A 22,191-nucleotide genomic window follows, 5' to 3' on the forward strand; every position below is an offset into this window, starting at 1 on the left:
ATCTGGGCACCTTGCAGTCATTTATTCGACCGTGAACTCGTCTGTAAAGTATTCTAGGGTCAAATTTGAGGCCATCTGTGTGCTACAGAGCAGGACAATGTTCCCAAGCACAGTAAAAAATCCACAAGAGAACAGCTGAAAGAGAAAAGGATCAGGGTGTTGCAATGGCCCAGAAAAGTCCTGAGCTCAACCTGATTAAAATGCTGTAGCGGGACCGTAAGTGAGATGTGGTAGCGTTTTGCAATATTTTCATGTCATAAAGTCTCGTCTTTTCTTTGGTTTGTGTTTTGTTTTATTTCCATGTGCTGTTTTATCCCCCCCCCCCAACTGGCCATGGCAGTTTGCTGCCCTCCCCAAGCCTGGTTCTGCTGAAGGTTCCCTCCTGTTCATAGGGAGTTTTTCCCTCCCACCATCAGGAAAGAGTTTACTCACAGAGAGTGGGTCTTTACCTTACAGTATAAATGTTGTCATGTCAATATGTTGTCAGGTAGATATGATAAAAGACAAGATTCAAACAGCTTTTGAAATACAATAATTTATTAAAGCATCTTTAAATTCTGATATAAAACATTTTCTGATTCTTCTTCAAAACAATCAGAAATCTCAGAAATACAGTCATCATCGATGGCAAGATCAATCTCTGGTTTGGCCGCCGGCAGCTGACCAGAGTGCCTAAAGTGAGTATGATTGGAGAGCTATGGAAGACAGTGATGTAATGTGAGGTAAATACTAAGTTTAATATGTTGCGATCGCATCATCCTATCATGAACTATACTGTAGGTTGGCATAAGCTTGATTCACTTGTGTTCTTTAACAATGGCATAAGCGCAGCAAACGTCTTCTGGTTAGTGAGACAGAAACTCAGCGAGTTGGGTGCTGAGGGCAACACACACAGCAATTACTTCAGCAGTGGCGGAAGCTGAGAAACATGACACAGAGTGGCTAAAAATCAACAGTAAGTTATGAACAGCTCGTCCGCTTCTGAAACACATCAGTTTTTCTGCATCGCTCCGTCCACAAATAACAGACACAGAAACGTACTACAAAACTGCGTCACTGCATTTCAAGAACACAATTCGCTTCTCCCAAACAATTTTTACACTTCAATAAATAAATAACCCATCCTCACATGGCTGCTGACATCGCTTAAAAACCCCCAAACAAACAAACAAACAAACAAACAACAAAAAAAATCAGAGAAGGCGTTTTCATGTATGCTTTGTCAAACACTTCCGCGAACATCAGCTTTGGCTTTTACATACACTCAGCTCAAACATGACATCAGCTCGACTCAGATTGCCTGTTTGAGGACAGAAGCACAAATATTATGACCGATTTATTCATCATCGCCTTATGAGACAATACAGTGTTTATAGACACTGTGGTGCAGTTGATATTCACATTTAATTTCTCGTTCTTGTCTTACACGAGGCAAACTGCAGTTAGAACTGCAACTCACCATTTTATATTATGATCCTGCAAGGCCACGTCTACTCTTAAAACTATTACAATAGCCACAAGGCAAAGTGAAGAGGCTAAACTTTCTGCTTCCTGGGAGAATGACAGTTATTTTACACAATAACCTGAGGGAAACTCCATTTTAGGGGAACATTCATCACAACGGATTGCAGTATTCAACAGAATAACCGCTTTTAAAGGTGCCAGTTCAGTCAGTGTTTGTTTTCCATTGCAACACATTTACGACCTCTAAATGGGGAAGAAAAGCGCTATAGTGGCAATCAGAGAGTTGAACTGTCGATTTTGCGATGAAATTTGGGAGGAAAGAGCACGCGAGCTCCTGCGAATTAGCCTGTACATTAAAATAAATCCGTGAAAGGACACCTGAATAGCTTTTCAAGTAACGTGAGAAAGGACCAGTGTAAAGAGAAATGCGATCAGCTGACATTTTCGGCGACTGCACGGAGGGCGGCGGCACACCATCGCTTGAATGGTTCCCACATGTGCTTCAAGCAGTAAAGAATCAACATTGTGTCATGGCAGAAAGGAATCTTTCTGAGTGGAGATTGCCCGTGTTGCTACGCTGCTCAAGTCAAAATCTCTGTTGCCTTTCCTTTGCCAGGTGTCGGTGGCTGAGTGCGTGCTATGGTCCTGCCCAGTGGAATCACCTGATCCAGCTGGTTCCATAACTGGATACAGACTTCACACTGCAGCGCTTCTTCACGATCATGTTTATGTAAGCTTTCATGATCTTGGTGATCTCTCCAACCTGCCAATATACAGATGAAAGTTATTTATTTTTAAAAGCTGCACTAAAAAAGTAATGTTTAAATTAAGGGGAACCGACTCCTCTTTGTCTGGAACTGTGGCCCTTTTGTTCTCGCCACAATGTTTTATCACTCTTGGAAAAGAAGCTCCCGCTAATGAAAACAAAGAGGACAAACATGTGTACCTGCGGGGTTTCAAAGAACATTTCTCTCTCATCCACAGTGATCTTGTAGGTGCAGGGCTGTGGAGCACCAAAGAAGATGATGTGTTCATAAGGAAAGGTCTCCAGAGGCTTTGGCTCCCCTCGTTTGTAGACGGACACATTCTCAGCACTCACACTTAACCACAGATCATGTGGAAATCCTCCTTCTTTGCACTGCCAAGACACGAAAATACAGTATTATCAATTGTCAGTTTAATATTGCAGGCTGATAATGAACTAGGCAGACTGGGTATAGGCCAGATATAATGATAACCCACATATATACAGTTTCTTTGCTATTATCGTTATAAAGTTTTGGCGTTTCAGCTCTGAGTTACATTCAAATCACACTAGCTAACCAAAGGCATCAGTATCATCTTTGGAGCTAAGAAATCCCACTACTATGATGTCATGGCTTTGAAACTTAAGAAAAAAACAGCTAAGCACAGCTCCTCCTGTAATGGAAGACAAATCAAACAGAAAAGTCCACTTCAGATGAGGTTGGGGTTGAATGAAAGGTTCAAATGAAGGAATTTCACCCAGAGGTTGAAGGTTTTGCGTCACATGAGTCCAAATATGTGAAATTTGCATTTCTAAATTTACAGGACTTTCACTTCTATTTCTAAATGTACGTTCAGGTTTTAGTTGCAGATGTTAAGGCTTTTTTTTTACGAGCTGAAACAATGTAACAGGTCAATGTCAGTGTTCCTGCTGGAGAAACATTAATTATGATGATGTAGGAAAAGCAGTAGCAGGGCGATTAATCACACTTCAGTTTTCAACTTCAAAGAAATCATTTCACATAGTGAAGTGAACAAATTTTAGATTTTAAGAGAAAGAAAGCGCTCGATCAATACTTAGCATCTACAGGGTCCCATTGTTAATGTATCGGAAGTAATAATGCAGGGAATAAAAACTCGGACTGGTCCATTACTGACAGCAATGCGGTTTAAGATTTAAGCTTACCTCAACATCAAACAGTGTGGATCCATATCCAGGCCACTCTTTGATGATAGTCATATATTTGAGCATAGCCTGGTGCTGGTCCAAACCGTTGAGGCGGGACCATTTCTCCATGATGCTCGCCCTGGTTGCAGACATCTCCTCCTTTATCCACATCTCCAGCATCTGCTCCTCCTCCATGCGCTGCTTCTTCATGGAGCCCGTCTTCAGCCCGCGACGCAGCGTCCCATCGAGGAAACTGGTCCTCCGACGCTCCAAAGTTTGGCCTGACCCCGAGGCTCCACCCACCTTGGTAAACTGTAAGATGCGATTGCGCAGGCGACCCACGGGGTAGACGTTTTCCAGGTTCCACGTGACTCTTGTTTTGTCTCCATACAGAAACTGTAGGCGGAGAGCGGCAAGGTGCTGCAGGGTCTCTTCACGGGCAGGGAAGTGACCCCTGGTTAAACTCTCGTGGGCCTGAAGGAAGACGAAAAAACACAATGATGCAAACTATGCACTTGATTTTCTCTTAAATAAACTAGAATATGAATGGTTAAGCATACCTGCTCAAACATGAATGCAAACTCTACTCCTTCCTTTGGCATGCTTTCCACATCCAAGAAACAGTAGAGTTTGAAATATAGTTTCCATTGGCCTTCATCCTGGGCTTCCTCACTGCCAGCCAGTCTGAGGAAGAACGCATAAAACTATCACTTTCACATCTGTTTTTATCTATCACTGCAATATCTTCTTTTCTTCTCATCATGTCCTGGACATAAATGTTTATGTACCTCTTAAAGTGTTTGCATGATAAAACATATTATCTGTTAAAAATGTATCCATGTGGTGTAAAACATACCTTTCAAATTTAGCTAAAACATCAGCGACAAGGACCCTGCTTTCCACCGCTTTGTCAACACTGTTGTTGTGCTCAAAGAGGGCAAACATGTTCCTGCTGTCCTCCATTGCCAGACCTCTGATTAGCTTCTCCACCACCTGAACAATAAAAGACAAAATTAAAACCACGCCTTTAGGGCACATTAGTATGGCTCTTTCCCCTGCTGTGCATGCTAAGGTAAAAAATAAAATAAAATAAAAAATCCCAGCGCCGGCTTGCAGAGAAACCTTTAAAAATTTCTATGTTGCAACTGCAAATCGCTCACCTCTCCAGCAGTGGTGTGGGAGTTAATAGAAATCTTGCAGGAGCCTCCCCCATGGCAGTAGACTGTGGTGGTCATTTCCTGTCTGTTAAGCAGTGCAATAATTTCCTCTTGGGAAGGAACAAATTCTCTGGTCTTAGTCTTCTTCAGAGACTCACCAATGAAATGGGCAAACATTTCGATTTCTGTGCCTGGGAACAGCTCCTTAATCCTGAGGAAACAGAAAAAGAGAGCGAACAATAAGTTTCAGCCAAAGTACATCTTCCCATTGAGGTTAACTGAGCCACATCCATGATGGAAAATTTAACATGTTTAGAAACCACAAAGAGATACTTAATATAGGGAGTATAAAGTCTGCAGGACAGGCAGTCAGCTCCGAAGGCCCTATAACTTTTACATTTTTTATCTTAAGTCCAACTATGGGCCTAACTGGACCCGCAACATCAAGAACATTGATATGGACATTCTCACTACCAGTTTGGACAATGTTCAGATTCCGGACTTCTATTCTACTCCTGATGATTTGTTGTTATATTATAATAATTGTCTACGCACTGTCCTTGATTCTCTGGCTCCTGTAAAAACCCACTCTGTTTCCTTCACTCGCTCTGCTCCCTGGTTTACCTCTGACCTCCGAGCTCTGAAGGCCAAAGCTCGGCAGCTAGAGCGTAAATATAAGAAATCTGGTTTAACTGTTGATTCAGAAATCTATAAATACCATGTACTTCAGTATAAAGACTCCATTAACAAGGCCAAACAAAGCTTCTACTCTGGTATTATCAGTTCTTATGAGGGTAATGCTAGGACTCTGTTTTCAGTTTTCAACAAACTAATTCAACCCCCCAACGCTTTACCACCGCACTTCTATTCCTCTGAAATATGCAACTCCTTGATGCTGTTCTGGACTACGAAAATCGATAACATCCACCAGCAACTCAGATCGAATGTTGTGTCTACGCCCTCTCCAGAACCTTTTCTCCTTTTCGAGCCGTTTTCCACTTTTCATCTTCCTGATTTATCTGATATTTCCGAGTTAATATGTAAATCAAAGCCTGCCACATGTCATCTTGACCCCATGCCCACGGGACTTGTGAAATCCTGCCTCTCTTCTTTACTCCCACTCATCTGTGCTATCATTCACTCTTCTCTCACCACCGGTATCGTTCCCTCCTTATTGAAGACTGCTCTAGTCACTCCTATACTGAAAAAACCTTCTTTAGATCCTAACAACTTTAACAACCTCCGTCCGATTTCCAATCTACCCTTCATTTCTAAGATACTCGAAAAAGTGGTTGCAGCTCAACTTCATTTACACCTGGTTAATAATAACATCTATGAGAGATTTCAATCTGGTTTTCGCTCATGTCACAGTACCGAAACTGCTCTACTTAAAGTCACTAACGATCTCTTAATCGGAGCTGACTCTGGTCTTCTCACCATTCTCGTCCTTTTAGATCTGAGCTCTGCCTTTGACACCATTTCTCACTCTGTCCTTCTAAGCAGACTTTCCTCTCTCGGCATCTCTGACACACCCCTCGCCTGGTTTCAATCATATCTCCTCGACCGTTCCCAGTTTATTCAACTAAGATCATTCCGCTCTCGCCTATTCCCCGTCACCTCTGGTGTACCCCAAGGCTCAGTTTTAGGCCCTCTTCTCTTTATAATATACATCCTCCCTCTAAGTACCATCTTCCGCAAATTTGATCTTCAGTTTCACTGTTTTGCTGATGACACCCAGTTATATCTCTCTTGCAAACCTGATTCCTCCCTCCCACCTTCTTCCCTTACAGAATGTCTATCCGAGGTAAAATCCTGGTTTACCTCTAATTTTCTAAAGCTCAATGAGGATAAAACTGAGATCCTCCTTATTGGCACCAAATCCAACCTTTTGAAGGCAAACCATTTCTCACTCACCATCGATAACTCCACAGTTTTCCCTTCTCCTCAGGTTAAGAGCCTTGGTGTCATCCTAGACAGCACACTTTCTTATAAATCACACATCAATAACCTCACCCGTTCTGCCTACTTCCATCTACGTAACATTAACAGATTGCTTCCTTCTCTTTCCACCCAGTCTACGTCCATTCTTGTACATAGTCTTGTTACCTCCCGTATTGACTACTGCAATTCTCTTCTGCATGGTCTCCCCCAAAAATCCCTCCATAAGCTTCAACTGGTTCAGAACTCTGCTGCTCGCATTATCACCAGAACCCCCTCCTACCAGCACATCACCCCTGTTCTTCAGGAACTTCACTGGCTCCCTGTGAAATTCCAGATAATTTTCAAACTTCTTCTGCTCACCTTCAAGGCCCTTCATAACCTCGCTCCTTCTTACCTTTCTGACCTGTTAACCACCACTTGTTCTGCCCGTTCACTTCGTTCTTCTTCTTCTGTCCAGCTTACTGTACCTTCCTTCCGCCTCACCACCATGGGAAGCAGAGCTTTCAGCTGCTCTGCTCCCAGGCTGTGGAACTCTCTGCCCCCTGAAATAAGAAATATTGGTTCTCTCCCCCAGTTTAAATCCCAACTCAAAACTCATCTGTTCAAATCTGCATATTCACTGTGAATACACTGTTTGTTCATTTTATCTTGTGCTTTATTTTATTGTTCTTATTCTGCCATTGTTTTACTAAGTGTTTTATCCTATTGTAAAGTGTCCTTGGGTGACTTGAAAGGCGCTCATAAATAAAATTTATTATTATTATTATTATTATTTTGATCTCAACTCCAGACATATCTCTCCTTACTGTGACACTCATCTCCTTTACAAAAGCAGAAGACACATGAACTCAAAACAACCTTCTTGGTGGTTTTTCCCAAGAAAATACGTGTCTCCAGCACCACATTTTAACATGAACACCCACACACATAAGCACTCATAAAATAAAAACAATATCAGTCATGCTGTCACGGCTGGATGGTTTGCAACCAGGTGTTAATTTTTTCTCCCTGGAACATGCCCATACCGTTTCAGGTGAAACTTGAGGTAGCGTAGGATGCCTCGGCTGGGCAAGAAGGTACAGCTCATACAGGTCAAGAGATGCCAGTGGGCGCGATTGGCAGGACTGTTTGGGTGCGGGACATGATTGGTTTGCTTGATCAGCTGACAGTAAACCTCATCCCTTAATGGCCTCAAGTCTTGACAGGTCTGCAGGATTCCCTGGATGATTGGCACAGGGTCAGACACAGCCTCCATCTCCTGCAGCGAGTTGAAAATCTTCAGGGCCTCATCCTGCAGGCTGGTGTAACCCTTTTCTTTTTGCACTGAGGGAGACAGAAATGGGTAAAGTTAACCTTCAGCCTCGATACTGAACTTGCTCAGTTACCTTAAGTAACCAGTTATTTTACAACTGAGCACATTTGAATAGTTTTAATGTATTTAAAGTCTAAATTAATGTGCAAGATTTGCAAGAAAAAAAACTGCTTTATATCCTAAAATAGATATTGTGGCAGATTCTGCTACTTACTGAAGAAATATACAACAATTTAAATTTTAAAAATCCATGAATAAAGGTACATTTTTCAACCAAAAACTGCTCAGCACTGAATATTTAAAATTTCCTGATTCTCGACAAGCAAATTCATCGACTGCAATAGTTTGTATGCAGCAGCTACAGGACAGCGCACTTACAGTGGATGCTGACGTCTCCATAAGGCAGAGGTAGAAGAGGGGAGTGCAAAGGATGCTGGGTATATCTCAGGATAGGGTTCCTCCAGTATGTCTGCTCCACTGCCTCCACGTTCAAACTGCTCTCCTGGTAAGACAGAGGAGCAGATTAGTAATCTTACCTTTCAAATCATCGATTTTTCTTACATAAAAGAAAGTTTACGCTTGATAAGAAAATAATAGAGCAGCAATAACGGCGATGATGCAGACTATCACTGCGGTAAATCGAGTACATGGCCAAGTGTATGTATGAAAAAGAGACTCAAACAAGTACTGAAGCAGGAAAAACTTAGGCCAAGAGAAGATCACAGCACACAGATAGTGAGTACAAGTACCTCACTTTATTACAGAGTGTGTCCTTGCCAGAGGTTTGCATGACTGAAAAAAGTTTGATTTACAAAAATGTCAATGAAATGTGATGTAGTCTGTAGTCAAAATGGGGGAAAACAGTAAATACCTTGATGTCTCTGATGAGTTGCTGTGTTGGAGTTTCAATGGGAACTTTGCTGTCTATGGCAGCCTGTATGGCATTCGCCCACCTCATGGCTTCATTCAGCATTTTGGTGTAAAGCCGATAAGAGTGTTTACGCCCATGGACGATTATATTCCAGTAACCTGGGTGAGAAGGAAAGATAATCATGCACAAGACAACAAAGTTTCAGTAAATAAACCATAAAGGCTAAATTGTGCACATTGGGGTTTATATATTTTCTTAAGTGTTAAAGCTTAGGACCCAAGGATAACTTATGTTTCTATAAGCATTAATTTATTAAGATGACACTGAAGTAAGTTTAACTGACCAGTGTCCTTGAAGACTTTCTCATCTGGCTGCACCACGGAGCAGAGGCTGTTGAGGACCAGTGTTCCCAGTTTGGAAGCACTACGCTCCGATGACTTGTAATAGTCCAGAGAGTTAGTGGTGAGAACAAACCAGCGCTTCTTCAGCTTCAGAGAAGTGCTTTTGGCTCCAGACTTCATCTCTTTATGGAGCCAGCCTGTGGGGGTAAAATAAGAAATGACGGCTGAGTTGTAATACCTCCAATATTCTGTTCACCAGACAATCACGTAGCGCACAGCTGTTAAACCAGCACATATAAGAGGGCTGTCAGGACTGATCTTCCATCAGTGAAGCACAACGCATCATCAGAGCCCGCCATTGTCCAGGTCACAACCTCCTCAGACCAAAACAACCAGCATACAGTTTGAGACGCAGCAGAGTGGGCAGTTTGATCATACACACAACACACTTCCATAGTCAAACTGATGGCAAATAACAAAGGAGGACCACCTAAAAAAATGTGATAAAAGTGTAATATATATTACAATAAGATGTGCAGTCTCTCTGTATATTTAAATTTTCATATTTCTACTTTTTTACTGGGGGTCTTGTGACTTTAGCTTTGACTCTAAGCTCTGCACATGTGGATGTGTACAAATGGCAAATAATCTTATCTTATCTTATTTAGATAGATTAAATCCAATATCAAAATCCTCTTACCTCTGACTATAAATTCCTGTCCATCAACCCTAGAGTCTCCCTTAGATTTTTGCAGCAGGCCTATCCAGTGGTGCATCTCCTCGGGCGTGTCTGTGTTGCAGTGGATCACTCTGTTAGCCGTGATGATCACAAACGAGTTTGGTCTGGGAAAGAAAACATAGCAAAATTGGGTTTTTTTGTCCTTGTTTTTGTTACTCATGTATCTGCTGTGGGACCACAGGCCAGGGTTTTAATACATATATGCAATCAGGCAGGTGTTGGGGAAAATTGCTCATTTCTTACCTGTCTGGGTTGTCTGACGCACAAACAGAATCAATCAAGCCAACATCTAATGTGCCCTGGACAGGGAAAAATGGTGTTAATGGCAATAATTGTCAAAAAATGTGTCATTACTACAGGAGTATAATCATCTTTATATAAAAATATATGTTTTTAAATCTAGCAATCTTTTAGGACCAAAGAAATGGATGGTGGTATGTGCACTTTTCTTCTTCAGTTTAGATTACTATATGAGCCAGAACTGGACTGCTATGCGATTCAATTTCATGCTTCTTCACTGTTGCAGAAATACGGAGTTGAGGCTGGGGCCCAGGCAGGAGAGAGGTAAAACAGCACTAACCACTGCATTCTTTGGGTTGGCCTGTTCGTGGTGCATCTCCATGAGCTGCTCCGGACTGGCGCTGTGGACCCGACTCAGCACATTAAACCAACCGCTAAATGGGTCAGAGGGAGTTCGAAAAGCAAAAGTCAGCAAAAGTGTAATTGAAAATGACACTGTGAACTTCCACTGGCAACCACAAGGGGGAACTTTATTTCTACACATCAATTTTAGAGGTGAAAGGAAAACACTATTTACAAAATAGCTGCAGTTTGTTCTGAGAAATCTGTGGATGTGATGTACCTGGCATCTTCAGGAGACTCTGCGTAGATGTGGTACGTCCTCTCCTCAGTTACGATATTCAGTGCATTTTCCTTCTCGTGATTGTCCACTATTTCCCTGCACAAACAAAAAGAATAAACCATTACTGCATGTGGCTATGTTTGTTTCAAGCTGGTAACAATGAGTTCAATCAAAGCTAAAAAATAAACAAATCAAAAAACAGGGAACTGAGTCTTACTTGGCTGCACGGATGTCGATGGTGCCTTTCAGCTTCTCTTCGCTGTCATTCTCGAAATACATGAGCTTCGACTCGCGCAGAACGAACCAGCGCATCTTCCAGTTGCGCCGAGACAAAGTCGACATTCCTCCTCCTTTCTTGTAAAGCCAGCCAGATTTGAGGGAGTCCTGCTTTGCGCGGAACCACATGAAAGTTTCGTCTTTCAGGACGCACCAGCGACGGCGCCACGGGATCATCAAACCACCTGAGAGGTGAGAAAAGGATGATAATTTATTTTGTTTACTGTGAAATCTCTCTACGACAGATGGAGATCGCACAACTTTGTGCACACAGAAAGATGCATCCCAAAAACACAACGCATGAAAAGCTCCCTCAGTGAGTTAAACTTCACAGCCCTCACATAAACCTGAAAACATCAGCGGAAAACAAATGCGTAAAATACAAAAAGAGCCTTCAAGAAAACTCACAAAATGGACATTAAAGCTGCACAAAGACAATGTGCATGCCTGCTGGTCAGTGTCGTGTTTTTATTAGGTCTACTCACTCTTCATGTAGAGGTAGCCATGGAAATATGGAGGCCCGGTGCCGTTCAGCAGATTCACTCTGCCATTACAAACTTCTTCATCTGTGTCAACATATCCATCATTGTCCTCATCGCTGTCAATGAACTGCAAAAAAAAGACATCAGCATTTGAATAGATTAGACAGACTTTTAAACTGAAATCTTAAAGTAATAATTACTTCAAAAAAAATCCACAAAGGCAGAAATTTATAGCAACAATTTAAGTTAATTTCGTTTTTTAATTTTTCTGATGGTGAAGTCGAGCTGTTATTTTGCACTTTAAGGGCCTAAAATCTGTCTGACTTTGTAGCCACGGTGCTGCCAATCTCCTTTAAACTTGGCTCACACACATCCACCCACACAAACACACACGTGCCATTACATGCACCCATCCTTCTTCCCCTTTGACATTTTGCTGATCTCACAGTGTTGGGTCGCTGAGTGCAGATTCACATGCTTGTCAGCAGAGCCAAAACAAACATTTTCAGCATTGCTGCTCAGCGATTCTTAAACAAGCCTTTTGATAAGACGCAGCCTTGCAGAAATGCATTTTCTAACCGACTTTAAGACAATCTCTCTTGAGGCAACACGAGGAAGTATAATAAGCGCTGAGGAAATCTAGGTGGGTTTCGGTGTACTGGAGAACAATGGCTTAAGTTAGACCGGATATGGAAACAGAAAATTCAGTGACCCCATGTTTTTGAAAACTCTGTGAGCAAAAATTTAAAAGATTTTAACAAACAATCCAATTTCTCCAGAGGGGATTTCCCGTCTTGGCTAGATTTACTGATTTACTTTCTTCTTCCACTGGACCTCAGAGTTCATGCCAAATGTCTAGCTATTTAAAAGTGAAACTCTGCACATTTTCCAGTTAAAACAACTCCACAGAATTTAACAGCCATGACTTTTTGTTGTTATTTCTCACCGAGTCCGAGCTGCCTCTGAAGGAGTCCAGGCTGTTCTGAGTGCATGAGGATTTTCGCAGCACCTCCTCATCTGTGATATGGCCATCGTTAGTGCTAGCACCTGAACTCCCATGGGCCTCCTCAAACTCTTCCTGGTCATAGTCTGACTCTACGTCTGGCAGGTTCGTGTGAGTTGGCTCTTCATTTACAGGCTCAAAGTCTGAGGCCCTCTGGCGTGGCCGCTTTTCTCCATTAGTAACCAGTGGAGGAGGTGGAGGGATTTGGGAGTCTGTGAGGACAGGGGCATGACTCAGTCCATTGGGGGTATCTTGGCTTAGCTTTCCTGCTGCAGGGGAGGCTGATGAGGAGGAGACCACTAATCCTCCTGCAAAGGCAGGCGGAGGAGGGGGAATACTTTGGAATATTTCCTTATCAAGAGGAACTGCAGCTGGAGGTGGGAAGTCAGGCAAAGCGATGCGCTCATCCTCCGCGTGGAAACCCTCATCCACCTCCTCTTCAGCTAGAGGTGCGGTAGATTCAGCTGGGTCGTGGAGGTTCTCCTCGCTCGAGAGGGATGGCTCCAAACCACCAAAGTCCAGCAGTTCCAAGAATTCAGTAGCCACACGAGAAGCCTCCTTTTCCAGTCTGTAGATCTCGGCATCCCTCATCTGACGCAGCTCCTCACGTGAGACGTCCCCAAGAAGCGACACGCTGTCTTCCTGCTGCTTGTGCAGACGCTCGATCTCCCTCTCGAGCCGCAGGATCTCCTCCATCTGACGGCTCTCCTCCTCAGACGTGTGGCTGCTGGACAGAGTCTGGGACAGCTCCTTCTATCGACCACACAAGTAAAGAAAGTGCAGAATTGTGTTATTTATGTGAATGCATTCATGGGCATTCTTTATTTTTGACATTGGAAGACAAACTGAAATTACCTTTTGACAAGCACCGTTCATGAGTGAGTTCCTAAAAATAAAATATGAATACGTTAGTCATGAAATGAAGAAAGAAAATGACTTGACAGATGACTTGGCTACTCCTGGAAATTCCTGACGAATCACAAAATTTAGCATTTTTCTATTCCAGTAACAGTTAAAGCTGTTATTTCAGGCGCTGTTTTGTGTGTTAATGCATACATAGATCTGCACATCTGTTTCTGAGCCACATTATTCTTGTGAGTCTCATGAGTACTACATCGCTTAACATCAGAATCTCCGCGTAGCTCCTGACTATATGTTGCCTCTCAATTCTCCCTGTTTAGCGTGGTGTAGGCGGCATGAGATGTTGACAGATTAACCTGCACTTCACCCCGCGATGACAGCCTTTCCCTGCTTTTTCACAACCACTGGGAAAAAGCCGGAGCTTAAAAAAGCGTCTGTCCAGAGCCAATCGCAATGGTCGCTCTACGCGTGAACCAACCAAACCCATCTGAATTCTCGACCTTAATTGTGATGGCACACCTGTAAAGTTTCGGCAGAGACATAAATGCCTGCTAAAGGGCTCAAAACTGCCTTTGTGGCCGATTCTCCAAAAGATGGTGTCACCTGCACCAGCTGCCATCACAACATACCCATACACAGACTGCGGTAAACACAGGGCATTGTACCTTGTCTTTTCCCCGTTTTCTGCTAATTTCTGCTTTTCCTCTTTCTCCTTAATCAGTCTTTGCTCCTCCTTCTTCATCAACTCCTCCTCCTCTGCCCTCCTCTTCAGCTCCTCTTCGGCTAGCTTCCGTTTCTCCTCCTCCTCCTCCTTCTTCCTCCTCTCTTCCTCCTCCTCCTCTTCCTCCTGCTTCCTCCTTTCCTCCATCCTCTTCTTCTCCTCCTCTACTCGCCTCCGCTCCTCTTCCTCTTCTCTCCTCCTCCTCTCCTCCTCCTCTCGCTTCTGCTTCTCCTCTTTGAGCTGTCGATACAGGGCTCGGGCCAGCTGGCCTCTGTGATGTTTCTGCAGGACAATGGCAGCCAAGCGCAGGCGCAGAAAGACGCGTCTCCAAAAGTGAGCGCGGTAGTTCTTCTGGATGGTGACGATGCTGGACAGAGCCCTCTTATACTGTTTCCTGAGGACGAAATCAAAAATTGACATTCATAATCGGCATAAAAATCATATTTAATCCAGCTTCACTGAGGAACTTTGTGCCTCGCCTCAAACATATTTGTAAAGCTGGACAGCCCTACATGGCCTCCTCCTAACGCCCGCTGCTATTCTCTGTTCAAACAAACACACTGGTAAAAAAGCTAGTTGTGAACTGTGCAATGTTTAGAGTCTGACGAGCTTGTGCTCTTCCATTGTGGTGGTGTGGGCTGCTCTGTTTAGCCCTCTGACTAAGCCCCATCACCCACACACAATACATGCATTGAAAACACACACATATAAACACGCACAAATACACGTGACTTTCTCAGGACCACACACACTGCTCCGACTCTCTGACCCTTAGTCCGACCTAGCCTCCACGGTAATCACTTCATGGCCTTTATCAGGTCTCAGGATGGACCCTGACTGAAGATAAAGTTACACGTAATAATACAAAGGCTTTACTTGTGTATTAGGGGAACTTTTCAAAGCTCTTCTTTAGTATGAATGTCTCTAAGGGGAAGCAAACCCAGAACCTGAATGCTGTCATCAGTCCCATTATAGTCTCCCAGTGGAGCCTTTCAGAGGACTGTATGTAACGTTATACTGTATATAGCAGCACGCAGGTGGAGTACGGCTAGATGCCCCTGGGTGTCTACGAATGCAGCTTCTTAAACCACCACGGTGATGGATGTTCTGCCAGTCAGGCGGAGTGGACAGGCGAAGAACTTGTTGCTTAGGCTGAAGACAGATTTACATAGATTTGCTTAAGAAGAAGTGCACTTCTGATAGTGTAGGAATAAATGACATCTCTGTTATGCTCAGAAAACTGTCTTTTTCAGAGCAGTCTAATTATCATGAACATCATTAGAGATGTAGTAATTCAGGGATAGCCATTTATAACTTGAAAGATGACGGTTTTGGCCTTTTTTTCCTTGAAAGGGTGTTGAAATCATGCAATTCCTCATCTTTGAAGCTACAGGACAGCGGCACAAGTGGGTTAATACTTCATTAGATTGCAGGGAATCATCGGGATGTTGTGTAATTTCAATGAAAGCCAGCGCACTCTTAACCATGTGTCCTCCCTTTGATAGGAATCTTTTCTTTCATCAGACTTTTAAAATAAATGTTCATCTTAAAGAAATAAACGTAAAAAGATCTAAAGATAGTACTAAAGTGACCAGAAAAATTCACACTGTTTGGGCTATTCTGCAGTCTCAGTTCATCAGTTTATGAGTTTACCTTCCAATCTACAAGGCTTTCTAAGGTAGAAACTTTAAAACAGTGCACGTACACGGTTCTGCATGCCCGAAAACGGCTTCCTATCTACAATTTCAACACTGTGGTAATCGCTGGCCATCGCCAAGTCAGCAAGGTTTAAGCCCACTTAACACACATCCACACACAGGCGCACATACAGAGGTAAACAAATGTGCAAATGATTCCACAAATGCACTTAATCCCCCCCCCCCCCCGCCCTGCGCTCCTATACACGCAGGTTGTACTACAAAACAAACACTGACAACTGTCTCTGCCACTCAGTCATCCATCTTCCCCCCACCTCCACACTCCCACCACTCACCTTGCCACATAGCTCAGGATGTGGGCGCGGATCACCATGCCAGCCCTGCGCCGCACCTCTTCCCTTTCCTTCTCCAGCCTTTGCTCCAGGGCCTCCTTCAAGAACACCTGCGGGAAGAGCAGCGCCACGGCCGACAAGGAGTGACACAGACACAGAGAGACACAGAGAAGGAGGTTGAGGGAGAGAGGGGGAAAAATGGGATGGGTTAGTTCCTCTTCCTCTTGGTAAGGCTGTAAAAGAGGGCCCACAGAGATGTAAAGGGCCCCTCTTGTCTGCTGGCAGAACCCCGTGCCCACTGCAGAGGAAGCTGTGGTGCAGCTGAGGCTAGCAGGCTAGCTGCCCTCCCTGTCTGCAGAACAGAGCAGAAGGGAAAACTGGCACTGAGACTGCAGTGTTGCTGCTACTGCTACTGCTGCTGCAGCGCCTCATTGTGTTCAAGCGTCCTTCCTGAGCATTTCCCTTCTGCTGTTACCGCTGCGTTGGTAGTTCGACTGACGTGCACAGGCAGAAAGGCACAGAGAGGGAGGGGAGAGGTAGGGAGAGAGGAGTGATGAAAGGATGAGGGGGAGGGATGGTGGCTGGTGTCCAGATAGAAAGTCACACCCCTCTTTGCTCATATGAAGGAAAGAGAAAGAGTTTAGTTAACCCTTCCCTCACTACTGGAGTTTTCTCGCAACCTTGTCTTTGTATGACTTTTGACAGCTCGAAAGTCACACTCGACTTAAATGAACATGCCTGCATGAAACATAATCAGATTTTCACTGTACGAATATGCTGCGAGGCTGGGAACAGCAGCCAGCTTAGACACGGCAGTATCTGTCGCTCAACTGGGTGATCGAGGGAAGACCCCTGCTCGTATGCGTATTTGTGTCCCAGATGTTGCGCTAATCAAAGGATCCCACAGCTGCAGCCCTGCCTGCCTGTCTCGGTAAAGTCTGTGAGAGGAGGAAACTTCCCCTTCATCCACATCCTTCCCTCGTCTGTAAAACAAATGGCTCACAAACACACATACACAATCCATGCAACATCACCAAAGCCCCTAATTCTGGGTACACGCTTCCTCTGCACACAATCAGCACATACATAATTACACGCAGATTGTTTCTCCAAAGGAAATGTAGCCCCTTCTCCGTTTCAGTCTCTTTCCCACAGCCCTGCCATGCACAAAATGAAACGTACTCAGCCGCACTATGTCTTTTTGGGTTTTGCTTTGAGAAACTAGCCTTTTTTTTTTCCTTCGCCCTCGATGTGTAGATAAGCTTTGCAGAGCAAAGAAGTGAGCAGCGGCAGCCAGAGGTCAAAGGGCTGATCACAGAAGGGAAGCTTTACCCGCACGGTGACTTCGGGGATGTATACTGTGTGCATGTGCAAGAAATTTAATATAGATTGGCATGTGCACATTAGTGGTTATGGACCAATTCAAAAGGAACCAAATGTGGCTCGCATCAATTATTTTCTGTCTTGATGTACAGCATGCCATGTGTGCAGCTGACACTATTCATAGTCTGCCAGCCAAATTGGGTATTACAACAAAAGTGTCCAAAAAGAAACCAACAAATCCGAAATGTCTCAGTGATTTTTACAGCCACGCAGGAACCACAACTTAAAGCAGGAAGTCGAATGTGGATTTAGCCGATTTTGAAAGAGCTCCACAAAAACTGCTTTATTTGTATCCTTTCTTGTCGCAGTACTGACGCGTTCATGCTGAGTATTAACACAGGTTTTACTGTCCAGTTCAAAAAAGTCATTAAAGGTTAATCATTCAGTGATAGCATGGAAAAAAGGGGCAGTCTGTTGGCGGTGGGGGGATTGATGATTGTTGGAAAATGAGAGCAGAAAAGGAAGGACGGCCATCGATATGCTGTGCTGCCAACAATCATATCTGTTATAAGTTTTCTAAGATGAAGCATGATGTGTAACGTTCTACAAAGCTCTGCTTGGCTGCAACATTTCACCAGCGCCGTCCGCCTCGAAATCACACTGCTTGCAGTTTAGTTTATTAAATCAGCAACTCAGTCGGTGTCGAGGCTAACGCTCTGCTAGCTACAATAAGTTCGCCTCAGGATTACTGTAAGCCCCTCGGTTACAGTTACAGTAACAGTGTCAGGGTTTTTAGGAGCGGCCGAGTAACTCTGCGGTTGTCAACAAGAGAGCCGTAGATTGACCACAACCGGTCAGAAAAATCTTTGTGACATGAGTCACAGCAACTGTGGTACACATTAACAGCTCGGGAAAGACAGCAGCTCGACTTCTTGGGAAAGATTCGCTCCCAGATAATTACTGAGTGAAGCCTTTCAGTGCACTGTTTCATCTTAAGGGAACTGAGTGTTTTTTTTAAAGTATCAAATGGCGATTTATTGTTTTTTGAGCATGCTATCAGAGCATGTAGCTGACAGAGGTGTGTACTGGAGAGTCATTCGAAAAAGAAAAACAGAGTGGCAGTTTATATAATCCGTCAGGCTGCCCAGTTGTGTCTGTGTGCATGCATTTGTACTGTATTTAATACACTGTGGGGCCTGAGATAAGGTGTGGGGGTTCACCTCCTATTTTGGTAACAAAAAGCTCATCTTCACAAGGTAAAACATTAAAATTCTTTCTGCATAATATTAGATATATCAATTAAAATTTAGATTACTGGTAGGGGCAGGGTTGGCTTAGTGATTCTGGTTACTGAAAGATCTCAGGACATAAGTTAAAGTCAGTGCCATGTACTGCTAAGTGACATAAACAAGTCTGGGCATGTGTATAAGTGAGTCCATGTGTGAACGCGTGCTGCACCTTTGTCTTCCCCAGCTGCCACTCTTTCTTGTCTTTGTTGTGAAGTGTGAGAAGCTCTAAGCAACTCTCCTTCTCGTCCTCTGAGCGGATTTTGTTTGTCAGGATCATCTTATACCTGCAGAAAAAAAAAAAAGCATACAGCACAAATCTTCTTTCCTGATTTTTTAAAAATAGTTTTCGACTACAATATTTAGCCAATTATCTCAGTTTTATTGTGTGCACATATTTTTCCAACCTGCTATAGAAGTCCTTAAAGGTTCTCCGGACAGGGAATCCAGCCCTGCGAATCTTTACAGTTTCCAGCATCCCGGAGTACCTCAGCTGGTTCAGGACAACGTCAGGATCAAACTGGTTGGCCTTCTGTATTTGGTAAACAACAAAACATGTTTTTCATGTCAAATAATAACAGTAAGACATCAGTGTTTAGAATACTGATGCCATTTTTTTCCTGTTGTGCGTTCTATATATAACCTTCCTTATTGTAGGTAGTGCAAAATGTGTTGCAGCTAAAACCTGCAGGCACGCCTAGTCAAACAGTTTTACTGCTGAGTCGAGTTAAACTTGAACTAAAAAGTAAATTACCATGGCGAGGACTATCATTTTACATTAACAATCAGGTTACTAAAAGGAAAGCGCACACCACCGGCGAGAGAAACCCGAACAGTGTTGAGCAAGACATAACCAGACGGAGTTGCCTTTTCTTTGAGGAATAATCAGCCTCATTGTTCACAGTTCTGTGTTACCAGTAATCCTCCGACCTACTTATCAAAAAGGATCTGTGATGTCTGCCGCCCTTCTACACAAGCTGCCTGATCACTGCTCTCCACACGAAGGCCATTTATCACCCAGAGGGCACAGAGTGCTGGATAAGCCCCACACGACCACAGCATTCCTCGATGTGTCAATCTAATTACAGGCTAATGCTACTACGCATGGAAACAGGCATACTTACAAAGGCACAGACACGCTTTGCATGTGCTCGTGCTCATAATCAAACACACACGTGAAAGGGCAGCCCTCCGCGCTCTGAACTCTGCTCTTTAACGGAGGATTTAGGCGGCTTGAAAAAGGTACGAAATGTTGACTTGCTTGAGTGAAAAACAAGCTGACCCTTGCCTCGGTGACATTCATCCTAAGAAAAGCAGGAGCATGGAAATCGCATAAATACATTCTTGGTGTGTGCGTGTCTGGATGCATTTGCATGCATGTAATCATGTCAGAGGATTGTGCATGCCATGCCATCATATTGTAGGATTAGCAGAGGCCCGGCTTGTTCCATCTTGACCAACCAAAGCTAGGTAAAGGAATACAAGACAGCCAATGAGAGCAGGGGACACATGAGACAGAAAGGCAGAAAAAAAAGCAGATGGGTGAGGAAAAACAGACAACAGAGTAGTTTCCATCCAAGCAAGCAAGCAAGAAGCTGTGGAATGACGTATATGGAGTGGGCGGTAAAGAGTAGTGAAGGAAGGACAACCACGGCTCTGTGTACAATAATAACAGTAAGAAGGAGAATGTCCCTGGATTACACCACAGTCATTCACAAGGAAAACAAAGAAGCTGATATAACTGACACTCCAACTATCTAATAAACCATAACACAGATTAAGAAGCAGGTTGCAGTTTTGTGGTAAAGAGCAGTAGGGGAGCATAGGAGTAGTAAATAAATACCCCGCTAGCTGGAACGCAAATACAGTTATGTGATCTTATCTTGGCATTCCACTGGTGCAGCCAGATCAGCAGAGCATTAGCCAAGCTGCTGCAGCTGGAGTGGCCAGTACTGACCTCTGACCTCTGGCAAAGAGGCTAAAGTGGTAGGAATGTGCTGGTACACAGCCCTTTTATTTGAGGAAGTACAATGAGAGCCTTTGCACCAACGTTTGTTACTTATGAACGCTTGTACTTGGAAAAAAAAGAAATAACTTTTCAATACGGATCATTTAAATGACTTTGAGGCAAAGTGCGATCGCGATGTGGGAGGCATAAGAACATAAACACAACAAGACTAAATATTAACCCCAAGCAGTGAATAACACCGAGGAGGTTTACCTCCACAGGCGCTGACCTTGAGAGGAACTTTTTTTTTTTCTTTTTTATGCGATGAATAAAAATGACGTGACTTACCTTGTCCATGTTAGGTTTGATGCAGCGTACAAAAAAGGGGTTGGAGGCACTTAGTGTGGCCATCAGGGAATGGAGAGAGTCCTGAAAAGCATCAAACACAAGAGCATATTACTGCTTGTTTGTTTTTTTAAGTCTGCCGAAAAATATAAACACTTGTCTCACTGTTCTGTACTTTGTCTGCTAAGTATAAGTGGGTTGTTATTAAGGTATTGGTGTAATAAGTAAAAGTACTGAGTAAATGTTCTTTGGTACTTCTCAACTCCCACATTTATCATAAGAGACACAAATGTATATATACAAAGCCACACTCCGAGGACCCCTGAACCTCACAGACTCCTGTAGGTTCATTTTCCTTCCTGCCTCAGACAGACTGTCTCCAGTAAGGCCTGGCCTGGCAGAGCTGAGTGTGATTGGCCCCTGGTTGGCCCCTCTCTGCCCAGCCATCAACCCTAATCCCCTGGCTTTGGGAACTGTAGGCCAGGGCAGCCTGCCAAATCCTTCTCCGCTCCTTCCCTCCACACTACAGTTAGAGCATGCTAAGCTGTCCTCCACTCCACCCCCTCCTCCACCCGCAGCCCAGCTCACAACAACATATTTCACACAGCCCATCACCCATCATCTACTGCAGATCAAGTACACATACGGCATTCTCCTCCCCATCTGTGTCTCCAGGATTTCAAACCTCTGTTCTGCATTTACGCCGCTGCACTTGCACTCACCATGCCAATATAAAAAGTGTAGTGTTAAGGGTTAAGTGATCACCACACACAGCAGTATTTGGGAGACAACTGGCTCATTGTTAGTGTAATGGCGCAATCACGGCGTCATGTGCGTAGAACTGAGAGAGATATTTAGGTCTGAGGAGCTTCAGTCTCACCCTGAACTGCGAGCTGACGGTGGGCTTGCGTCGGGCCGTGCCCATTTTTAGGGTCTCATCTCCATTTCTGCTGCCAACACGCTCAAAGAGGTCGTAGATGAAGTCAAGCCTGCACGTGAATGTAAACACATGAGCTCAATCGCATAGGTGTGCATTCAGAATAAAAAAGGAAAAGAGCGTGCCCTACTCACCTGCTGTCTTTGAGAATGAACAAGATGTCATCTCTGAAGGTGTCTCGGTTCTTCTCCAGGATTCCACGCACATCGTAGAGCACCTGAGGAAATGAAAACCAAAAAGACTGAGCGTGTTTAGATTGAAGAACAGCATAGGAGACATAGGAGTTAGGATACAAAGAAATAAGATGAATACAGCTGTTTAAATGCACTGTGGATGGGAACAAGTTATGACTTTTGCCCTGTAACTTTAAAAATCAAAGTAAACTTTTGCACTGCATGTCCTACGCTCACGAATGCGACA

General features: G+C 43.8%; 1 protein-coding gene across 1 annotated transcript in view; it reads right to left on the minus strand.

The window, feature by feature from the left end:
- Nucleotides 1-519: 519 nt before the first annotated feature.
- myo10l3 (myosin X, like 3) overlaps nucleotides 520-22,191 on the minus strand; it is a 60,459-nt gene continuing 38,787 nt past the window's right edge. The window contains exons 17-41 of the mRNA XM_026144145.1: nucleotides 21,906-21,988; nucleotides 21,715-21,823; nucleotides 20,838-20,918; nucleotides 18,949-19,073; nucleotides 18,714-18,828; nucleotides 15,936-16,042; nucleotides 13,887-14,336; nucleotides 13,216-13,246; nucleotides 12,304-13,113; nucleotides 11,361-11,484; nucleotides 10,817-11,060; nucleotides 10,600-10,695; nucleotides 10,318-10,411; nucleotides 9,981-10,036; nucleotides 9,699-9,841; nucleotides 9,001-9,195; nucleotides 8,658-8,815; nucleotides 8,165-8,288; nucleotides 7,500-7,797; nucleotides 4,537-4,744; nucleotides 4,233-4,369; nucleotides 3,937-4,060; nucleotides 3,395-3,850; nucleotides 2,411-2,602; nucleotides 520-2,227 (exon numbers count right to left, since the gene is read on the minus strand). Of these exons, the coding sequence (XP_025999930.1) occupies nucleotides 2,123-2,227; nucleotides 2,411-2,602; nucleotides 3,395-3,850; nucleotides 3,937-4,060; nucleotides 4,233-4,369; nucleotides 4,537-4,744; nucleotides 7,500-7,797; nucleotides 8,165-8,288; nucleotides 8,658-8,815; nucleotides 9,001-9,195; nucleotides 9,699-9,841; nucleotides 9,981-10,036; nucleotides 10,318-10,411; nucleotides 10,600-10,695; nucleotides 10,817-11,060; nucleotides 11,361-11,484; nucleotides 12,304-13,113; nucleotides 13,216-13,246; nucleotides 13,887-14,336; nucleotides 15,936-16,042; nucleotides 18,714-18,828; nucleotides 18,949-19,073; nucleotides 20,838-20,918; nucleotides 21,715-21,823; nucleotides 21,906-21,988 (4,665 nt within the window). The 3' untranslated portion in view covers nucleotides 520-2,122. The remainder of the gene's footprint in view (nucleotides 2,228-2,410; nucleotides 2,603-3,394; nucleotides 3,851-3,936; nucleotides 4,061-4,232; nucleotides 4,370-4,536; nucleotides 4,745-7,499; nucleotides 7,798-8,164; nucleotides 8,289-8,657; nucleotides 8,816-9,000; nucleotides 9,196-9,698; nucleotides 9,842-9,980; nucleotides 10,037-10,317; nucleotides 10,412-10,599; nucleotides 10,696-10,816; nucleotides 11,061-11,360; nucleotides 11,485-12,303; nucleotides 13,114-13,215; nucleotides 13,247-13,886; nucleotides 14,337-15,935; nucleotides 16,043-18,713; nucleotides 18,829-18,948; nucleotides 19,074-20,837; nucleotides 20,919-21,714; nucleotides 21,824-21,905; nucleotides 21,989-22,191) is intronic.

Source organism: Astatotilapia calliptera, chromosome 16, assembly GCF_900246225.1.
Source record: "Astatotilapia calliptera chromosome 16, fAstCal1.2, whole genome shotgun sequence".
NCBI classification, from domain to species: domain Eukaryota; kingdom Metazoa; phylum Chordata; class Actinopteri; order Cichliformes; family Cichlidae; genus Astatotilapia; species Astatotilapia calliptera.